At 40.5% G+C, this 15,383-nt stretch overlaps 1 protein-coding gene across 1 annotated transcript in view; it reads right to left on the minus strand.

Moving 5' to 3' along the window:
- LOC113153890 (kazrin-like) overlaps positions 1 to 15,383 on the minus strand; it is a 65,793-nt gene that overhangs the window by 409 nt on the left and 50,001 nt on the right. Inside the window, exons 4-8 of the mRNA XM_026347776.1 lie at positions 3,840 to 4,031; positions 2,263 to 2,399; positions 1,861 to 2,031; positions 448 to 628; positions 147 to 280 (exon numbers count right to left, since the gene is read on the minus strand). Coding sequence (XP_026203561.1) covers positions 147 to 280; positions 448 to 628; positions 1,861 to 2,031; positions 2,263 to 2,399; positions 3,840 to 4,031 — 815 coding nt within the window. The remainder of the gene's footprint in view (positions 1 to 146; positions 281 to 447; positions 629 to 1,860; positions 2,032 to 2,262; positions 2,400 to 3,839; positions 4,032 to 15,383) is intronic.

Genomic DNA, 15,383 nt, shown 5'->3' on the forward strand with positions numbered 1-15,383 from the left:
CAAGTGTGCAGTGTAAAATAACACCATCACTAAGCACGCAGGCTGACACCCAGCAGGCTAACAGGACAGAGTGACAGACACCAACAGAAGAAGGCAAAAAGTGTGGAGGTGTGATTACTTGGTCGAGGGGGCCAGGCAGCTCTTACATTGCAGAGGGAGTGGGTCCGGTGTCGAGGTGAGTTGATGTCACTGGGTGTGGACGAGCGGTCCCCATCAGCCGCCGAGGCGTCGGAGATGACAGAGGGCTGCCGAGAATGGCAGGGGCTGATCCTGACCACAGCTGGACGTGCCACAAATACACACATACCCACACACAAATTCCCACAGTTAATATGAGAAACCTCCAGAAAACCACCTGTTAGCATGTGGAGTTAGTAAAAGCAACACCAAGCAGAGTGGATCCTGAGGGGCAGAGTAGATCAAGAAAAAATTAAACCCTAAAGTTACCTTGTCTGTCTGTGGTGTGTCCGTGGTAAAGGGTCTGTTGGCTCTGACGGATGGCGGCTGTGAGTGGCAGGTCGGCATGCATCACCCATTCCTGACTTCCGTTGACCACGGGCTCTGTAGGCATGGCCAACGAGTGACGCTTCGGTACGTCTTTTGTTAATGTGGCCAGAGACTGTTTCGCCTGGAAAAACACATGAACAGAGAGCAAAATATTTGACTTTCTTTAGTGGCTTAACATTGTTTATTATAACATACTAATACATTATCAAATGATTAGTGTGGTGGGTATCTATAGGGCTGCAAGACTTATTTTTACACCACTGGAAAAACAGCTCTACGAATAGTATTGGCTCCAAATCAGAAATCACAGAATTATACATAAAATATGCAAATTAACATGGTTTAATTCTAATCTTAAATGTTTCTTTATCTCTTCAATGTTTCTTTTCTGTATCTCTTGAACCGTGTGTCTTATTGAAGTCCTCACATTCATTATGTAAATCAATTTGAATGAGCTGTGTGCAGAAATAAACTTTCCTTTACTTTTATCACATAATCCCACATAAGCACCATGAGGCCGGAAATATTCTGTATTCAGTATTCTGTAGTTTTTTTAATATAATCTAGAAACCACGCGGAAAAACAAAACCAACAGCGAAATGATCTCTTGGACAAATATTGTCTGCATCTTATTCCTCTGCATCTCAGAGTTGCATGACTTTGGAAAGTATTGAGAGACTAACACACTGCTTGACTGGGTCTTTTCATGGGATTTGTTGTCAGCAAGAAAATAATTAATAGCAGCAGCTTCACCTTTTGAAGGTAGTCAACAGCCACGATTTTGCTCTAGTATCTTAAAACAGTCTATTTCTGTGCCAAAGCTACACATACCACAGGATTAGTTTTTATTAATTCATGCATTCATTTACTGCAATAAGAAATGGTTGTAAACAATACATTTTTAAACAGAGAAGAGAGGGTAGAACAATGTTTTGTGTCTGTGTTGCTTGACAGCGTTGGCATTCAGTCACTGATGTTCCAACAAATCTGATCTGTGATGCCGCTTGATGTGAGGATCTGTGGGTGGCTGTGACTTGCCGAGGGAGGAGAGAGATTAATGACACATAGACTGACAACTGTACCTTTGAGGGACCGACACAGCAACAAAAAAGGCACAACTGTCTTCTCCCTCTGCCCGGAGAAAGAATTAAAGCTTTAAGAGAGGGAACGGATGAGGATGTGTAGCAGAGCTGCTTACTGCGTGTGTTTGAACTGATATGAACCCACCAACAGAATTGCAAGCCCACACCTTGTTTGCATTTTTGCCACACATACAACAACGGATAATGATTCTTGGGTGACACATTTGTGGTTGAGGTAATTATGACTGTGTCCATGTGCAGGGTGACTCACCATAGTGAGCTCGGCCTCCAGTTCTTTGATCCTGTTCTCCTTCATATCTAGCTGAGAACGCAGCATGTTGGCCTGCTCCGTGGCTTCTTTGGTCTGCCTCCTCAGGTCCCACTTCTCCCTCTCCAGCATGTCCTTCTCCTTTGCCAGGGCTTTCACTGCATCCTCGCTCTCCTGAAGAAAGGATCCAGGCACAAAGACACTATTAATCCAAATAAATCTCACTTTGAATGGCTAGTGGAGCACTTTTCCACGTAACAGGAAGTACCTCCTGTTTAGCGTTCATAAACAGTGTGCAGTATATATATAAGTAAGTTTAAGTGTTACCACACTGGGCAACATTTTACAGTTGAGAAAAAGGCAGTGATCTCTGTGGACGGACACTGCGATGGTATATCTTGTTACCTTTCTGTGCTGGTCATAATTGCGTATGAATTCCCGCAGCTGATCTTCTCTGCTCTCCAGTGTTGTGTACAACTGCTGCATCTGACTCACCAAATCTGCCTTTTCCACTTTTAGACGCTTACGGTCGGCTTTCATAGCTGCAACAAGAACAAACACCACACTGAGAACCACATATATGTACGTTGGGGGAGGGGTGGGGGCATTTTAGCTGTCAAACAGAACTAAAATAAATGCAGCAGATCAGTTTGTCTGCCACTAAACCAGGAACAAAGCTTTGCAACTGCAGCAGGGAGCCACTAGGTGGCACTGTGTCTTCTGTTAATGAGTGCTGGTGGGTTTTTTTTGTTTGTTTGTTTTTGGGTTTTTTTTTTTTTTTTGCTACACAGAAATGGCCCAGAGAATATGATGTAATCATCTCAACAGGTAAGTGTCACAGTGGCACTTATTCATTCATTACATGAATCAGCTTCGTCTGGCATGTGGGGACTCGGTTGGCTCTTTCCCGAGACGACCAATTGGACCTGATTTTTTCAAACTTCTCACAGAGGCAACTCAAAAGTGATGCAACCGGTGAGGATCTGTGATGGCACAAGTAATAACAGCGTTCCCCTGAGAGTGTGTGCTCAACAGAGAGGCAAGACTGGAACCTGTACTTTTCATAACTGCACACATGTGTCACTCAGGAAACATTCCTCCTGTCAACGTTCAGCCGCTTCATATTTTACGATCAACATCCAGACCTGTTTTGCAGCAATTGCACAACACAGCTTAGAAGCTTACAGTTTGCCACCTGTGACGACAGAGGGAGAATACCACACATTAAACTAAATCCACATTCATATTTTCAGGTTTCCACTATGTTTGCGTTGCAAGCAATTAATCCAAGACTCCTCTACCCTACATGGGAACTTCTGGGTTGAGTTATAGTTAAAAACAAATCCAATCCTACATAATGAGCACTGCATTCCAGCGGATTTCAATACCACATTGATGTTTCTAAGTAGAGCTTCTATGACATGACTGATTAATTATAATGAGGTGAACCTAGAGTCGACTTGGCTGCTCATCAGCGACACACCCATCTCTCATTTAAAGAATTCAGACTAAAAAGAATAACGCAACAATAATTAAAAAATCTGTTAGGCATCATGACAGTGATAGATATGTATCTATATGAGTGTATAGAGTTCATTATGAAATATTTGAGATACCTAGTTACTTGGAGGAAGCCAGGGAGGTGAAGAAAAAAGATGACTAAATGTATTTAGTCCTTTTAAGTCACCTAAATCAAATGGAAATCACTTAGTTCAGTGAATATTTACTGAGGATTGTAGTAGAAATAAACCTTGTCTGAAAGGTCCAATTACTAGTAGATAGATAGATATTCAGAGCAGAAACTCAAAAAACACTTTGGACTTAGTGTCCTGTCTCACTAGACCCCTTCTTGCAAACAGTAACTCTTTCAACTAAAAGACTGGACAGCTTGATTTGCTGTATTTTTGCAGGGGCTGTTGGAAAAGAAGGGGCTCTGGTGGATTATATAGGTGACACAACAAGAATCTGTGTTGGCTCCTGACCTTGTAAGGCCTCCTTGGCACGGTCCAGCTCCTGCTCCTTGTCACTCAGCTGCACACGGAGCTCGGTGGCTGAGAGCAGATTGGCAGAGCAGCCTCCCTGAGTCTCCTCCAGGTCCTTACTCAACATGTCCTTCATTTGCCTCAACAGGTGTACCTCCTCTTGAAGCTGGGCTACCTCCTCTTGCAACAACACTGAGGGAGAAAGACAGTGTTCAGAAATTTTGAGTATAGAAGCAGCAGAGCAATTTCACTGCTGAGGAATATGAAATCAATCAAAACGGAGGTGTTCACCAGCAGGAAATGGGAAAAGAAATATTAAACAGCTGGAATGTATAGCCTCAAACACATTAAACCTCGTTCAGACTCACAGCTCCCACTCAGCCGTGGCTGCAGGTATTTTAGAAATTCATATAAATGCTCAAAGTGACAGACTCAAGACAGGAACTGGCAAAAGTAGTGGGCAGCAGCCGTCTGATAGGTCTTAATAAAATATCAGCAACACACGCCGTGTTCCTCGGCCGTGCTCCTCAGTGCTGTGTTTTTCATTTGCTGTGAAATGCCTCCCAAACCTCGGGGAAAACAGGCAAGCAAACAGGAGCAGGAAACTATGGAGAGGACACAATGAACTGATGAGTGAGCTAACAGGCAGGAACTAATGTATGCGTTCGCTGAGCCAGAGGACAGAAAAGATGAAAAAGATTAGAAGAGTTCAGTAAGGGAAATCCATAGTAGCAACAGAGGAACAATATGTCAAAATGATTTATACTACACACAGAAGGTCTGTTACAGAGGAATGCACATTCTCCGTAAGCACAGAGACAAATGACACAAGCAACCACGACATTCAACTCTACTGTAAAATCCGCAATGTTAATAGGTACATTTGTCACCAAAAAACTTTATGATACCTTAATATTATACATAGAACGAGACCAATTAGGAAAAGATCATACAGTTGATCAATCAACAACTAGTGTCATTAACAGCTTGTTTCTCAAAAAAACAGTATCTGAGGATGACAACTTGAGACCTGGGATTTTGTGGGGGGCATTGTTCACTGTATTCTAGCATTATACAGACTAAATAAATAAATAATAAGTAATACTTTTGGATAAAAAGTGAGTTTCAAAATGTGTTGCTGAGCTTTTGCAGTTGTGGTGAAGTAAATGTGATAAATAGTCCAGGTAATGTGCTAGTCTTTTAAAATATGTTTTTTTAACGTATTTTATATCAAATTTTAGCCTTAAAATAGGTTCTAAATACTTCCAATTACACTAGAAATGAAAAGGTTTTATGATCATTATTATTCATTACTTTTCAGTTTGTTTAAATAATAATAATAACAATAATAATAATAATAATGAGGTACATTATTGATTCCATATACAATACATTAGAGCACTACTACGAGTTGTTATTGTCTTAAGGACATATTCATACATGGCCAGAAAGAACTGAGAGTCGAACCACTGAGGGCACAACTGCACTACCACCCTGTTATCATAGGACTAATAGGGCTTGAGTTGAGGTTGATATGTCATGTCATGGTAAGAGGAGGAAGCTAGTCATAAATGACCAAACTGAAACTCTGATTCATCCTCTGAGGATTGTGAATTTCAAAATCCTTCTAATAGTCCATCCAGTAGATGCTGAGACATTTCAGTCTGCACTAAAATTGTGTAGCTGCCAATCATCAAACATTTCCATCTGTAGACCAATTCTGCTAGCATCATTGAAAAGTAAAAATTCCTTAATTGAAAATGTCTCATATTGTATGAAGATCCCCATAATGCTCCATGTGTCCCGTGGTAAAACTATGTAAAATTGAGAAGCAAGTAAGCATGCATGGAAGTCTGTGTTTGTGTGCATGCGTGTGTAACTTGGAGAGAAAAAGAGAAACGGTGTCCTCAGGCCTGCAGCCAGACGTAGTGGGGCTGCGGCAGCTCCGATAAGAGAGGAAGGGACAGACAATCGGTCTCTGTCGACTCAGGACTATGGAAACACACCGGGCAGTCTGTGCTGCATGTGACAAAAAGAGTTTGTTTCCCTGAGAGTGCAATCTTTCATGGCCTTCTTGCAGCCTAAATCCGCTTATTCATCTGTTTACCTACAGGCTCTCCTATATTTGTCGCAGGGAGCCCAGCTGCAGCTTTTCATGCCTCTGGACAGAAATGTGCATTTTTGAGGTGCTTTGTTGTGCTCGTCTTAATCTTCAACTCCAAACAGGCTGCTTAAATTATCAGCTGCACTCGCTTTGATGTGAAGGTTGATCTGTTCTTGTTGGTAGCTGTCAATTTAGCGAGCACGGTTATAGTAATTCCATAATTCTCAAATCAACCAATTTTAACCCCTTTCTTTGCTTAATCTTTGAATATTTATGAGGAACCATCACACAGAGCTTCATGTGTTATATGTAGTCCAGTGAAAGTCAATAAAGTCAATTAAAAACAATGCAAGAATTATGTCTTCAGGGATTTTTATGGTGGATTTAGTGAGAAATGTAACACAGAAAGTAATAACATCATTCTCCCAAGTCCAATTTTGCATTATTTTCCAGCATCAACCCACTAACATACTAAACTTACATACAGAAGTCAAAGATAAGTCTATTGTTCTAATCCAGATCATCTAGTTTTTATGTAATAAATGTGTGAAGAGACCCCGTTGGAAAAGCTGCTTCACTGTATGCTACCTTAACTTACAGCTGCACTGATAGATGTGAGCAATCATAGATAATTTACCTCCACATCCCCTATTATATGCAATCTTAAAAGTAATGCAAATTGACTACAGTCATATAAACGCTGTTTTCACCTCTCTCAGCTCTAAGCCCTGAGTGGTTGTGCAGTGAGCTTAGCCAGGCTATTTGAGAAGAAGAGAAGTCCACACGCCTTCCTACTAAGCAGTGGCCCATTCAATTAACTTCTCATTCAAGCTTCCCATTGGAGTGTCTGTCAAAGCCAGTCAGGACCAGGCCATCACTCCCAGTCTCTTTCCCTGGCATAGCAGAGCTGTCACAGGCTAGTGCACACACACACACACACATACACACACTTGAGGTGAGAGAGCAGTTGCTGCTGGCTCCTGATTAGGCTTGAGAGAAAGCAGAGGCACCACTCTATGCTTGAAAAGGTGAAGTGAGGGCTGGAAATGTGGGTACTGGTGGTCAAAGACCTGAACTAGTCTCCTATGAACCATATGCAGGATTAAAATGGCCCAATTTATATACATGAACGATCAAAGATGCTTAATGTGAGCTGTGGCAGAATATAGTGTTTGGATGAGGAGTTTCATTTAAGAACCAGTTGCAGACTAACTATTTTCAGTGTGTCCAAATTGGACTCAGTCTTCGCTGGCTCCCGTCATTAAACAATCAGGCAATTTTACAGCAAGTGAACTGACAAACTCCTCATAAGCTTCACTTGGCAGAGTAACAGTAAATGACTGGAACCAGGCAGGAACAGGGCTGCCTCACAATTTTAGTCCTTGTATTAATTCAGTACTGTGCCTTATGAAAGCATCAGTCCCCATTAAAACAGATGTTCACATCGAAGATTTCCCACCCACTAAAATATGGATGAATAGATTTTTGTTAGTGGTGCTCAAAAGATGTTGTAGTTTTAGAGATGTAACTTTAACGTATGTTATAATTAAGGCTCAATATATGTATCTGCTGCTTTATTGTCTAAAGTAATTAATGATTTAGTCTTTGAAATGTCAGGAAATTTAGAAAAGTTCAAATATCTTGTTTTATCCAACCAACCACTGAAAAACCAACAGCAGAAATCTCAAAGACAACAATTTCAAACTTGAGCTAGATATAGTACAGTAGCTCTGTTTAAGTGAATCAACCATTTAGCTTAAAGACAATCTTAAACATTAAAACAACCACTGGTTTAATGGATCAGTCTATTTGAAAGCACAGCCATGAAAACAATATGGGACAAATCAGAAGTGTATCAAATCTGTCCACAGTGACAGCAGCCAACTGTTCTGCCCTGAGGAGTTTCGATGTGCATGGCTGTCACTTTTCCACCTCAGTCTCCCTGACAATTCAAATCTGTGTAATTTAAGTTCGTACAGTGGTTCGGCTCAGCCATTTCTGTTCAACACAAAGCCAGAGGCAATGATGCTGTCTATTTGTCTTCTAATCTCTCAGGTACTGAACTGATAGATGGAAAACAAGGTTATACACTATTTTACCACTTTAATACGGACAAGCAGAGCTGTCCTTTTCAAATAATATTCTTAATAGATATGTTCTGTGAACAGAATCATATTAATATAGTCTTACAGACACTGGAAGAGGCAAACACATAAAAAAGGAACAACTTCTGTCCTGCTATCAATAGATTGAACACATCTTCACCTGTTTAACGCGCCTTGAAATTCTTGCTAAACAGCTTTGAACAAATTTTGAAAATATGGCCTTTTGGAAATAGTTTTTTCTTTAGCTACAAATAGTTGGGTCATTTTTCTTGCAGCAGTACTGATCTAGCAAACAACAGGTCAAGGTGGGACAGGGGAAGATGTTCAGGTTTAGCTTCCAAGCAGCAAACACTTCAACAAGACAATGTTAAAACTCTGATTACTGCATTTAATGTCCTGTTGTGTGTTGAAGGCAACACAATAAAAATTTCAATGTTTTGATCCTGTATGATCGCCACAAACTTTTATTAAATCATATTACAAGTGATTAATGTCATATAAACTAAAAAACATATATAGGGGATAAGGATTTAGTACTGAATACACCATCAGTACATCATTTTAATTAATCTTTAATTATCAGCTGCCACCACAATCTGGAAATAAAGCCTGAAGGGCTTTTGATTGGTCCTGCAGACTTCACACTTTATTGTTGACTCATGTGATATTGTGCACAGCTATAATATGCTATCTATAAAGTGGATGAGGTCGTGTGCGTGTGAGGCAGGTGTTCTGGGGAATTGGAGCTAAAAGATAAAAAAACTGTAATGGCTTTCTAGAGAAAGGTGCTGAGAGATTTTTAGCGGTAGCGTCCAAGAGAGGTCCAGATAAAACAGCAGGACATCAAAGAATTGTCTGTTAATGCTGCGTTTTTCATGCACATTACAATGCAGGGAATAATTGAATCAGTAAATATAAGGGCACCTACTGTACATCAAAGGTTTCGTTCTTTAAACAACATTATAAGCAGTATGACGATGTTCAATGGGAATGCAGTGGAGGCAGAAAACAGTAATATAATAAAAGCTTCTCTGTAATTTACTGATATAAGCAAGGAACCAGGGAAGTCTAAATTGCCTCATCAAAGCCTCCTATTAAGTTATTCTTTCATAAGCTCCTCTTATTGATAAACTTTACCTAGAATTAACCAACAAAGACTAGTTTCTCAGAGTAGTATCCTGCTCAAAGGCTTCCTGTGGAACATTACGTAATTGTGTCCCTGCAATGCAGGTGACTGCGTTGACTCAAACTGTCAGCCTCCCTGAGGAGAAGTGAGCTAGTGCCTTGTCTTTGTAACTACTTATGAGCTAAGTGACGACTTAGACTGCTCATGTTGGCTTTACACAATGTCACATCCTCCTCGATCTACTACTACTAAACTACTTTTCTCTAAAACTGCAGCACAAATGATGAATTCTAAAGTTATAACTAGATACTTGCACTGAATTAAATCAGTATGAAAGATGGTGGCTGGATAAAAACAATACATCTGCCACAGCGCTCTTTATAAGCTACAGCATCCAAATAAACTTCACAAAGTAAATGAAGCAACAAACAAGCGACAAAGAGCTCCACCAACCAAATACATTCCCTCTCTCTGCATAGATGATCTAAATGGCATTTTGCAGACACCTCTGTAAATGTTACATCTGCAGGACTGTCACGTCTTTGCGAGATTAGTCTAAAAATGAATGTTGTGATTAATCTTATCAAGGTTAAAGTTTTTTCTAATTCCTTAAAACCTATTTTTTCTAAGTTTTCTAATTCCTCAGCTACTAGCTTGTGAAACTGTGTGGAGGATGCAGAGACCATATCATTTCACTGTGAAGTCTCATCTAAGCAGCAGTTTGGAAAATAATCACCAGAAAGTGAACTCTGGCACCTTATATGTAACATTATGTAATTAGTTATGAGCACATATTCATCATCATATTAGTCCGTGCAGTGCAGTGCCTTCTATTGTTGCTTGATTCGTATTTGTTTGTGTGTGCATTTGCATGTTTGTGCGTGTGCGCTCACGGCTGTCTGTTTCTGCACTGTATTAGGAGAGGAGCATATGTCTGCTGAGCTCTGGCCTCCACTAATTACAGTATAAAGATCAGTTGAGATTGCCTTGGGAGAAGACAGCAGTCTGCTTCAGCACTTGATTAAACCCATCATGCAGGTAACACAGTAGCCTTGACAAGCAGGAAAAATAGAGCATGGATGGACTTAAATAAAGCCTGCGAGCAATGTATTGACGACTGTGACAAAATTCATCTTATTAATAATCTGTGTTGCTGTGGAGAGTTTCCTTACGTGACATCGTGTTTCTCTCTAGAGAATTACGCTGCACAGGAGATAATATGTTTCATATAATATCAATCTGCCTGTCTCCCCTATCAGGTCAAGTCTTATAGTTATAACCATACTTATTCATAGATAATAACTACGAAAAAGCAAACAAACAAAAGACACGATAGCTCAAATTAAAAAAACAACTGTTTGAGCGCTGTGTTTACAACTCAAGCAGAGGACAACCCAAATAATCTTTGAGGATTCACTGAAGAATTCCACCAAATGATCACCAAGTCCAAATATGACAGGACGAAGAAAGATAGAAAGGAGGAGAAGAGAGAGAAAATTAGACTCACACTGACAGGCTCCACAAATAAACACATTCATTTTGTCAGAGGCTCCCTGCTGAGTCCCTGATCACAGGGAGGCCGGGTGGGTGGGTGGCAGAGGTAGACTGCAGCAATTAGTCTGTTTTAAATCATCAGAAGGACTATATTTAGCAGAGTTATTGTTTGTTATTGTACCAGAGTTCTACGATGAACTTAAGGGGTAATGGAACAGAGGCTGTGTAGACCTGTGTGGGCTGTATAGAGACCGATTTGACATGCTTAAGCTAAAAATAATGGAAAAAGCAGTGATGAGCCTCTATGTCACATACCATGATATCAGAGAAAACCAGGAGCAAACATTTACTTCCTGTTGCCTCAACATGCTCACACTCTAACCACTGTACTTTATGCATCCTGAGGGAGCACAGCATGTAAAGGTCAGGTCAAGTCCCCACTCAGTGTCACTCACGGCCTCTCTATGATACATATAAGTGTAAGTAATGCATGTTACAGGCTGTCAACCCTAACTGACCACAGTATTCACCACTTACTGGTAAGTCATCATGGTCTGCAGGTAAAACACAACCCTCTGGTTGAGTACATCTATACAATTATGTAGAATACGGTAAATGCATAATGTTGATCCTATTTCATCACTTTATATATGTACTGTACCTCAAAACATGCTAATATGTGTGACGCTTGCATATCTGGGTCACTGAAGCAGTGGAGAATAAATCCAGACCATATTCTTTCCATGTATTGTATGTATATCCCATTGATGCATGTGTATACTGTATATGTGCATGTGTATCTGTGTGCAGTAAATCTGTGTGAGTATACGGTATCTATTGGGAACAGCTTCTGTTAATTTATTGCCTTTGGGTTTACATTACAACTGAGGTCAGTACAAGGATGCCAAGTGCAGATAGCTGTAATTGATTCACACATTTATTATGTGCAGATTAGGCGCGCCACCAAGTATGTGGCACTGGAAGAGCACTGAGAACTTGGTCATTTAGATTTATTTATTCTAATACCGTGGTCAAGTGCTGCATTATAGAGAACATGCCCCCAGTATCACTCGACACCATTCACTGTGCATGGGTTTAGTTTGCATAAAGTGATTAAGCAAATTAACTCGGCTGACATGTCTGACAAGGAAACACAGGGTCCTTTGATTTATGTCGACTAACAACTTTAGTGTTTATGATCAGGGGCTGTCGCAGCTTTCACTTCAATCAATCAAGTTGACCCTTGTCCCGCTAAAGTTCCACCCTCTCATTTCCTTCACTTCTAACAGGTTAGATATCTGAGCGGCCAATCGATGTGCTCAAGCAGTTTTCACTCAAATGTTGGCTCAGTTTCAATGTTGCCTGAAAATGTTTGAGATGTCTTATTCACTTATTCACAACAATAAAGGCGTCATATCCGCCTGGTTAATATAAATATGCCCCTGAAATTGGCCTAACTTGGCATAAAGACTGGATATAGGGGGAGGGCAGTTAGATGAGGAACACTTTGGTAGAGATTTAACATTTAATTTGTGAGCTTTATGGCTGCTGGTAAGGAGATAACACACATAACACTGACAGACTAGAGAGATCAGCAAAGGGGCGGCGTCCATGATGTCAGCCAACCTGTGTAAGCCACAGAGGAACAAAATGCCACAAGGCCTGCTTTAAGTCTTTTGAGGGTATGACAGATATGTCAGAAACAACAGAATCTATGGAAGAAAGGTAATCTAAAGGATTTGATACACAACCTCACTCATGTCCTGGAGCATGTCAGAGTAATCCCACAAGCTGCATGTGGCACCTGTTCTGCAGCTGGAGCTGCTACCGAGGCTTGACAGTATGAAACTATACAGAGGAGCTTAAATCATGTAAAATGTGGCAATAAAAGTGCTCGGTGCTCATTATTATTCAATGTTTGTAGAGATGATGAAATTAATAATAAGGCTTAGAAAATACAGAGAGTGAAGGAAAAGATAAAACAAAAATAAATAAATAAAAACTAAAATCTGATGCTCTACGTGACGATGTGCCGCATGTTGTCTCTAGTGGTCTTAGTCATGGACTGTGTGGAGTGTGACGCTGATGGTGATGCCACCATCTGTCTGTTGCAGTGCAAATGGTCAAACTCATTATCTTCTGCAATTCTGAGTGGTGACCTCAGGGTCCAGAGTACATTAGCTTGCAGTACAAGTCACGCAAAACACAGTGGGATCAAATTAATCGCTATTCAGTCATAAACCGCCACAAAACACGAGCATTTTCATGTGCAGACAAAAACTCACACTAACAAACATTAAATGATCTGTTCATGATATCGACACAAAGAATAAAGATAATAATAATCTCACAGCTATAGCTTCTCGTCTTATCGTCAACCAACAGTCCTGTTAATTCAATTACTGAAAATATCTTGCTTTACATTCAACCATTCACATTATAGACATTATTAACTCTTAGTATTATTATTTTTTCAGATTATGTAAGCAGTAGTGTGTCTGCTGAGCTCCTAAACCACACCATTTATGTAAAATACTTAAAATAGAAGATTAACTACCATGTTATCCATATGAACATGTCATATCTAGGTCAGTTAGTTCTTATGTTGAGTAGAGTGGTCAAAACTAAAAGTACTTGAAGACTATTGTGAGGTACTTACACTCTACTTGGCATTTCAATTTTAAGGCCTGACTACTTACTTTATACGTTACTCCACTACACACAGAGAGAAATAATGTACTTTTACTTAACTTTTACTCATAGCAGTTTATACACTAAGTAAAATTACATGTAGCTCCATTTATATCAGCTACAGCATTAAGCTGATGTTCACATGTTTAATATACTCAGTGTTATTTTGAGAGTACTTTTGGTACCATAAGTACATTTTGGGAATAATACTTGTATATTAACACTTGCAGGTACAGAGTATATTTACTCTGTGCTCCTTTCACCGCCCAACGCTGCTCAAATCAAACAGTAATAATATTGAGATACAGACTAGATTTAAATAAATCTACACTTAGAGTAAAAAGGTGTGCCAAAGAGATTATCTGCAAAGAGAGAAAGACTTATTACTGATGTATTGACACACTAACAACCTAATCAGCAACTATTTTCACAATCAATACATTTTTAGGCAGTATTCACAGTGATAATAAATTAAATGTCTTTCAGTTAAGTGTCTGTTTAAGAAAATACGACGTCTGAAGACGTTTTTTTTTTGCTATTTGGTGACGTTTTAAAAAGCAAAAAGTAAAGTAATATAAAATTCAAAATACAAGTAACTTAAGTTTGTACAGTCAGTGTGCTGTACTTTCCACCTCTGTGCTATAATATATGTATCATTCCATGAGGAGTTTCCCTAATGAAGTGGTTTTGTTGTGACACTAACCAAACAACAAACATCTTTTCTACCCTCTCTCTCTCTCTCTCTCTTTCTCTCTGTCACTCACCGGCCTTCCCCTCCTCCTTCGCGGACCTCATGTCCTCCTCGGCACAGGCTCCACTCGGCTCCACTGTCAACGGTGGTGTGAGCTCTCATAGCAGGTGAAAAGAAAAACCCTCATATACGTTCAGCTCAGTCCACGCACCATTCAAACTAACACACACAATGCTCTGCCACAAACAGCCGCTCCCAGCCCTGCTCGCTGAGGTTTCCACCCAGGCCGGTTACCAGGAGGCCGTCCCCTGAGAGCGGCTCATCTACATTTCCTGCTCGTTTTCTTTCTTTCTTTCTTTCCTGTGAAAGTTTTTCTTTTCCTCTCCCACTTTGAATGTACCTGTTTGGTGACACGCCTAGGGGCAGCTAGGACAACTTTCGCCCCACGCCCACTCCCAGCTTTTGTGTGTTTCTTTCTCTACAGTGTAGAAACGAGGAGGAGGGGGAGGGGAGTACAACCTGCACCTCCGGCCTCAGGTAATGAACCAGGTGAGTTAGTGGAGCTCTCACTCCACCTCATGGCTGAGAGCTAGCAGAGGACTGCGTTTGCAATTACACCCACTGACTGAACGGAGAACAATACAAGCCTCTGTTACAGCACCACGCACCCCCTCTGGGTGCTCGGTGCCCTCTGTAGCCTACACCAGTTTACATTTCTCACTTGCTGAATATTGTGGCCAAAGGAGGTAGGAATGTAAATTCTGAATGAAAATCATTTGAGGGTAAACTTCAATATAAACTTCTCCAAAAATAGAAGCGATATGAAGTTGCATGCTGCCTTAGCAGAAACGCTCAAATAGGATTATTAATCTGAGCTCTCCCGTGCTATCTTCATCCACCAGGGAGTTTTCCGTGGACCGTTCTTCTAGCTGGTGCTAAACACAGCACGTGTCATATTAGATGGGAACTTTGATGTGTGTGGACACAGTTACAGAGTAAACATGGTTAAGACTAGTCCAGCTTGCCTCTCAGGGATCTTTAGGCCAGAAACCCTAAGGCAGGTAATGTACGCGCAGGTGGTTTGAGCAGAACAGACAGGGCTGTAACGGAATCAATACAACCTGCAGGCTCAGCTGGATGTAAACGTACAACTGCTTTTTTGGTTTACAAGCACTTAAGTAACATAACCAGCACACTACGGCACACGAATAAACATAGGGAGTATGCACATTTGGGTTCAAGAGAAACTTAAGTTGAACGTTTTGAATTGAAAGATGTTACAGCAGTTCAGAACAAGTATGCCATTTGTACCTCCATCTGATGTGCTCTAACT

The sequence above is a fragment of the Anabas testudineus genome, chromosome 5, assembly GCF_900324465.2.
Source record: "Anabas testudineus chromosome 5, fAnaTes1.2, whole genome shotgun sequence".
In the NCBI taxonomy this organism is placed as follows: domain Eukaryota; kingdom Metazoa; phylum Chordata; class Actinopteri; order Anabantiformes; family Anabantidae; genus Anabas; species Anabas testudineus.